Raw genomic sequence first — 6,723 nt, forward strand, 5'->3', positions numbered from 1 at the left:
TACCCAGCAGCGAGGGAAAGCAGGGTGGGAAGTGGGTACGGGCGGGCGGTGCAGCCCAGGGACCACGGCACTGGCCCCCTCGGGTCAACCGCTCACCCCTCTCCTCCACCTCCAGCGGCTGGAGGATTTGGGACTGCAGTTTTAACAATCTCGGATGCTGGGGTGGAAGAGTTTTCCCAGAAGCCGAGGGAAAATAAGTGCCTGTCCAGCGCATAGTCGTTTATATACATTTTATTGGAAAAAAAAAAATTTGTACATCAAAATATTTTGGCAAACTGTAAAAAGTATACATAAGTGCAAATATATTCTCCTTTTAAAGCAATAGTGTGTGAGTATACACGAGATTTATTTAAAATAATTTTTTTAAAAATATTGTGGTAGAAAACAACTTTTGTAAAAATAAAAAACAAAACGTTGTATTGCTGCAATACTGGAAAAAATTGAACTTTTCTTAAAGTCTATACGCGAAAGGGCTAAACAATACTGTTTTAATAATATCGATTGGTCGGTGCTGAAGTCCATACAAAGTGTCCTCGGTGGGGCTCGGGGAGCGAAAAAAATAAAGAAGTAAATTTCCCGCTAATGCAGCAACAGAAGAGGGAGTTCTCGCAGGTGCTGAGCTGGGAGATTTATTTTTCCTATTCACAGACACTTTCTCGTATAAAAATATATCGAATTGTTCCCTTTCCCAAAGCTCGATTCTTTAGGAGATCACAGAAAGGCGGTTTATGATTAAGGTGGTCAGACTTGGCATAGGGACACTTACGTCCCACCTAACCCAACACATCACACAAGGCATTTTTTCTTTTAGGAAGAGCTTTGGAGCGTTACATCGGCTGTACGTGTCCTTCAAGGGATGGAGGGGGACCGAAAACACTGCTTCCTTAGGTAATTTTGCTAAGTGACTCGTGTACTATCAATGCTATCAGAGTGCACATTTTATTTATTCTGCGTGGGTCCGTCTATACCTCGGCTCTGTTCAATGCCACCTGATTGTCTCTGTTGGGGCGCTGCCTTCACATCACGCAGGGCTTGATGTCTTGACAGACGCTTTGATGGTGGTGATGGTGGTAGTAAGATCCACTAGCGGAAGGGTGAAACGAAGAAATGCCATTAAAATTGAGGACAAAATCTTTCCTGTCACACACCGGGGAGGGGTGATGCTGGTAGCGAGGCAATCCCACTGCAAGAGAAGGAAATAACAAGAGCTGCTCAGAAGTCGGGTAGCTCTGCTTGGGCGGAGCAGCCCTTTCTTCCTCACCCGCAGGGAAAAGAGGCTGCCTACAGCGGGGCTGACACGCCGCTTCGTTTCCCTCGGTCTCGGCTCCCCCCCGCAAGATTTGGGAGCTCCTCTCTGTCTTTCCTGGCAGCGGACTGGGCGCTCCCCGGGACAAAGCCTGCCCCGCTTGCAGGGCAGAAAGAGCGGCGGGTCCCATCGCCCCGAGCGAGGAGGGGACGTGGATCCCCCGGAGACCTCCATCGCCCCCGGGGTGGGCTCGGGGCTGCACCCGTGCTCGTACGAACCCCTGCGCCCGCTCTGCAGGGAGGTTATAAACTACAGGACCCTGTGGCACACAGGCTGAGCAGAGGAAGGCCGGCGGAGGTGGATGCCCACGGACACATGCATGGCCGCATCCCGGGAGCACGCATGTCTCAGGGCACTCCTCCCGTGTGGGCACACAGGCATTGCTATCTGCCCCTCTACCTGCGTATTTATCAGCGTGTGGGGTTAGGTCAGCCCCTGCGTGTGGTGTAGATAAGGGATTGCGTGTGTGCGAGGAGAGGATGCAACTTGCATGTTTTTCTGGATGCACCACAGCCATTTGAATCTGATTGTCATCTTTGCTGTTTCTTCCCCCTCCCCATCCCGTCCCTGGGAGGTTTTTGGGTTTGACTTGAATGGCTGCAGGTTGAATTCCAACCACGATCCGTTTGTGTGTCGATAGTGTATTTATTTATGTGTGCGTGCGCGCGCGTCTGTGTAGATGAACGTGCGTGCCTATACGCGTGTGTGCTTTCATAAACGTAAGATACAGACCGAGGACACCCTAAGGTTCATCAACAACAAGCGAAGTACATCCGCGGCACCGACATGTAAATGACCTTGCAAATTCCCATTTTCATTTCCCACAGCCTAAGGCAGCCTTTCGGGGGACAAAGTCCAAGGGCCCCGTGGGAGATCATCCCCCCCCCCCCGCCCCCAGCCCGCGCCGTAGACTCGTGCTGGGATCTTGAATCTGGCAGGGTTCCTATTGGATCCGGCGGGGAGGGGAGCATTGCCTGAGCAAGGCCTGCAGGGTAGAGCCAGAGAGAGATTTGATTTGGCGTGTGGATGTCAAACTCGGCTAGCGGGATCCTGTCAAATCTGACCGAAGGTCAAGGGGAAAAAAAAAAAAAAAAAAAAAAGGAAAGAGAGAGAGGGAAAAAAGAAGAAAAAAGAAAAAGGCAGCAAAAGAAGGAGAAGGAGAGAGGGAAGGAAAAAAAAAAAAAGGAGGGAGACGTCCCCGACTTTCCCTAGGGTGGCAGAGCCGGGCCCTTTGGTGGCAGCGGCCGGCGCTGAGCAGGCGGTGCACACAGCCCGTCTCCTCCGGCACTGTCCCCTCCTTCACCCCGCAGAGCTCACTTTATAAAAGTGATTATTTCGCTGGATTTCCTCGGCTTTCTAATAACCCTGCTGGTATGCTCACCATAAACCGGGGCACTTTATTACAATCCTGATTCAATCATTTAGCAGGATTTAATAGTGTGTGAAAAAAATCTCTCCCTCCCCACCCCCCCCCCACCCCCCAGCTTCAAAATCCTTTTAGCAGAACCGAGCCTCCTGTTTCCAATTTTTTCCTCTCTTATTCTTGGGTCTGATGCAAATTCAAGGTTTTAAGTCCGCCCTGTCACTGTCATGAGTAGAGGATTATTGACCGATCAACAGTGGTTGCCACCGAATTTGCTTTGCATTTAACTAAAAGAAAGGGAAAGGCGAAATTCACTTGCTACTGCTTTTGTGGGGAGAGGAGGAGAAAAATTATTGTTGGTAATAATCACAAACGAAAGAGCTCGGATCGTTTTCCCCCATCCCCTTTAACTCTACTAAAACATTTGCGCCGTGGAGCTTTTACGTAGCACACGAATGAGGATTAGATCCACTCAAAAAAATAGAGATGGTTATTTGTTTGGGGGTTGTTTGTTTTGGTTTGTTTTTTTTTTTTAATTTAATCGGGAACAGGGATGGCTTCCACTAAAGTCCTGGGCTCAGATCCTGATGCTGTAGAAAATAAGTAGAGAAACGCCGTTTTGCAAAGTGGCGGCATTAAATCTGAGCTGCTCGAAACGGACGCTCGTATTCGGCATTAAGAAAGCGTCTATCGGTCCGTCTGTGTATGTATCCGTCCTTGAATAGAAACAATTCGGATTTAAACCGCCCTAGCCTCGGAAACCGTAGTGGAGGCTTCGGGGAGGGACACCAGAACCCTTGTTCTCTCTCCCTCTACTTTTTGTTTTGAAGAGCTATTCTTGGGCTGCTTCGAAATGAAAATTTCTCATCCAGGAATCGCCTTTCCCTCCTCGGGTGTCCGGTAGGAGGAGGGGGCAGCTGCCTCCCAACCCCGATCCTCGGGCCAGACCCACTCTTGCACCACGCGTGGCCCCGTGGGCCCTGCGCGGCGGCCCCCGGGATCGCAAGGAGTAAAACAAACAGAGAAAAAAATCCCAAAGAAAGGAAAAGAAAAGAAAACAAACAAAAAAATTCCAAGTAACAGCAGCAATAACAACAAACCAAAGCAGAAATTCCTAACGGTAAAGGTACGTATTTCGGCGGGGGATGCCCTTGTGAACCCGCCGGCCTCTCGTCCCGGCCCTCAAAACCACGTGGAAGGACGACCTGAATCTCCGAAAAGTGGGTTTAAACCTCCGCAGCAGAGCCCCGTGGGCACGGAGGAGCCCATCTGGGGACACACCGCGTCCCCGCAGCCTTCTGCGCCGAAACCCCGCTAAGGCGGCGAGCCTCTCCGCAGCCGCCTCTCTCCAGGAGCCACACCAGGGCTATTCAGGGTTTTGGTTTGATTTTTTTTTTTTTTTTAAGGGAGGAAAATTTGCAACAGCTTGGTTTTCCCTGACACTCCAAGTCCCTTCTGCGGTGATGGCAAAGCGGCTTCCCCGGCGGCTGGGCACTCCAGCTCGCCCTCCCCTCGGCGGCAGCAGGCTGTGGGGCGGCCGGGGCAGGCTGCGGGGCTCGCACAAGGACAGGAGAGTGATTGACAGGCGCCCAAGGAGGGGGCGGGAGGGAACCCAGAGCTGAGGGTCGCCTGTATTTGTTACTTGTTGAAATTCCCATAAAATTGAACAAGACCTCGCTCTCATAGGGGTTAAGTCAGGCTAAAATCCTCTTCGGTGTGGTCCAGCCCAGACTGTCTTTGTTTGCTTAACCTCCGGGACCCACGTTTAAAAGGGCTATTTGGAAAATTTCCCCGTAAGAGCCCAACATCTTTTACCCATTTTTGTGCTCGGATTTTTCTGAGCAGACATTGTCTGTAATCACCGGCCGAAGGGGCGGGGGGGTGGGAGACAGAGACCAGAAAACTCTTTCGCTCCGGTTGCAGAAATACACTGGATCCGCTTTAATCTCTCTCGCACTTTTCAAGATAAGCTCTTTTTTTTTCTTTTTCTTTTTTTTTTCTTTTTTTCTTTTTTTTTTCTTTTTCCCTGCAGGGCTTAGGGGATAATATTTAACGCCTTTTTTTGATTACTCCCGCGACGCGTCTCCGCGGACCGCGGTTTACCGAGGCGGCGGCGATGCCTGGCGGCGCTGCCCGTTAAGTGAAGCCGCAGCCCGGGGCGGCGGGGCTCGCCCAGCTACCGCCGCTGCGCACATGTCGCCGGCACCGAGGGGGACGTGTGAGCCGGGACGGAGTCGGGACGAAGCCTGAACGGAGCCGGGCTTTCTTCGGAGCGCTACTTCTTGGCGCTGGGCAAGAAGGAGGGATGCTCGCAGCCGTACCCACAGCCCCCCCCGACAACCCCCCTGTCCCGAAACAGAACAGCTCCAACCCACGGGTATTTTCCTGTCTCTCGCAGACAATGCCCCTCTTTTTCCTACGCCGTGGAGGTCGGGGTTTCCCCGCGCGAAACCCCCGTCGCCGGAGAAAGCCTGGCCGGCGCCGCGCTCCCCGCCGCCCTCGCCGCCCCCCCGGGTCCCTACCTGAAAGGTCGTCGCGGGGGCTCTGGTGCAGGTAGCCCTGCTCCAGGGAGTAGGAGGGCACGCTGGAGTGGATGCCGGAGGAGGCGGCGTTGGCGGCGGGGAGGCCCTGCTGCTTTATGTAGGGCGAGGCCCCCGAGGCTGTCCAGTGAGCCGAAGGGCTCGTGTAGGGCGAGTGGCACTCGATGGCGCTCGCCATGGCCGGCGAGGAGGGCACGGGGCTGCTGCTGCTGTCGGGGCCGTAGTCCCCGTTGGCAGTCACCGGGCAGCTGGCCATGTAGGTCGAGCCGGGGTTGGGCGACATGTGCGGGACGTGGTGGCCGCTGCTGAGTCCCTCGTAGCCGCTGGCCATGGCGTTGGGCATCATGTCGAGGTTGTAGCCGTTGGAGTGGCAGGCGAGGGAAGCGGGGGGCGCCTGGAAGTCGAAGCCCTGCGGGAGGATGGAGGCGCCGAAGCCCAGCCCGTTCATCATGCGGTACATGGGCTTCAGCGCCTGGCATTTCCTCCTGAAGCCGCGGGGCCGCCGTCGGAAGGAGCCCTCCTCGAACATGAACTCGCTGGCCGGGTCGATGGTCCAGTAATGGCCCTTGCCCGGGCGGCCCAGGCCCTTGGGCAGCTTGATGAAGCACTCGTTGAGGGAGAGGTTGTGGCGCACGGAGTTCTTCCAGCCCTGGTAGGAGCCGCGGAAGAAGGGGAAGCGGGCCTGCAGGAACTGGTAGATCTCGCTGAGGGTCAGGCGCTTGGAGGGCGAGCTCTGGATAGCCATGACGATGAGGGCGATATAGGAGTAGGGGGGCTTCTCGGGCCGCCGCAGCCCCGAGCTGGCCTTCTTGCTCTTGGAGGACGCCGCCGCCGCCGAGGAGGAGGAGGAGGTGGAGGTGGAGGAAGAGGAGGTGGAGGTCTCCAGGGCGGAGGAGGGCGGCCGGCTCATCTGGAGAACTCCGGGAGCCGGGCTGCAGGAGCGGAGAGGGACGGGGGGCTCCAGCCGCTGCTGGCCGCTCTCGGTGGTCATCTGGCGGAGGGAGGAGAATGGGGCAGGGTGGGGTGAGGCTGGGAGGGAAGGGGGGGAGCCGGGCGGGGTGGGTACCGGGGCGGGGGGTGCCCCGTAGGGGGAGAGCGGGGGGGGGGGGGGGCGGTGGAAGCTGCTATCCTCCGGGCACCTCCTCAGCGCGGCGGGCGGCGGCGGGGCGGCGGCAGCGCCCTGCGCATCCCTCCCCGCGGTGCCTTGCGCAATGGCTCCTCTGCTTTCCGCCGGAGCCAGGCACTGGCGGGATGGACCGGCCCGGCCCCGGCCCGGCCCTGGCCCGGCCCCCGCCCTCCCCGCGCCGCGCCGCCCGCGGAGGCTCCGCTCAGCGCCGCTCCGCTTCCTTCTCTGCCCCCCACCTGGGGACCATCCCGCTGCCTAATCCGGCAAGGGGAGGAAGCGCAAGAGCCCCCCCTCCAATCTCTTCCGCACTGTTATTCTTTCATATATACTTTTTTCTTGCGTAAAAGGCACAGAGCGACTGCCTATCAGTTTCTTCAATCTTGCTTTT

At 56.0% G+C, this 6,723-nt stretch overlaps 1 protein-coding gene across 1 annotated transcript; it reads right to left on the reverse strand.

The window, feature by feature from the left end:
* Positions 1-228: 228 nt before the first annotated feature.
* Positions 229-6,328, reverse strand: FOXF2 (forkhead box F2). The gene is made up of 2 exons (XM_054816500.1): positions 5,192-6,328; positions 229-1,183 (listed from the first exon to the last, which is right to left on the reverse strand). Exons 1-2 carry the CDS (start codon positions 6,198-6,200, stop codon positions 1,017-1,019), a joined length of 1,176 nt encoding a protein of 391 aa, XP_054672475.1. The 5' UTR covers positions 6,201-6,328; the 3' UTR covers positions 229-1,016.
* Between the last annotated feature and the right edge of the window lie 395 nt (positions 6,329-6,723).

The sequence above is a fragment of the Grus americana genome, chromosome 2 (genome assembly GCF_028858705.1).
Source record: "Grus americana isolate bGruAme1 chromosome 2, bGruAme1.mat, whole genome shotgun sequence".
NCBI lineage: Eukaryota > Metazoa > Chordata > Aves > Gruiformes > Gruidae > Grus > Grus americana.

Excerpts from the sequence above, each read along its gene's own strand:
- FOXF2 (XM_054816500.1), bottom strand. The coding sequence starts at position 6,200 with ATGACCACCGAGAGCGGCCAGCAGCGGCTGGAGCCCCCCGTCCCTCTC. Across the intron at positions 1,184-5,191 it reads CCCCCGCGACGACCTTTCAG|TGGGATTGCCTCGCTACCAG; the intron begins GTAGGGACCCGG and ends CTTCTCTTGCAG.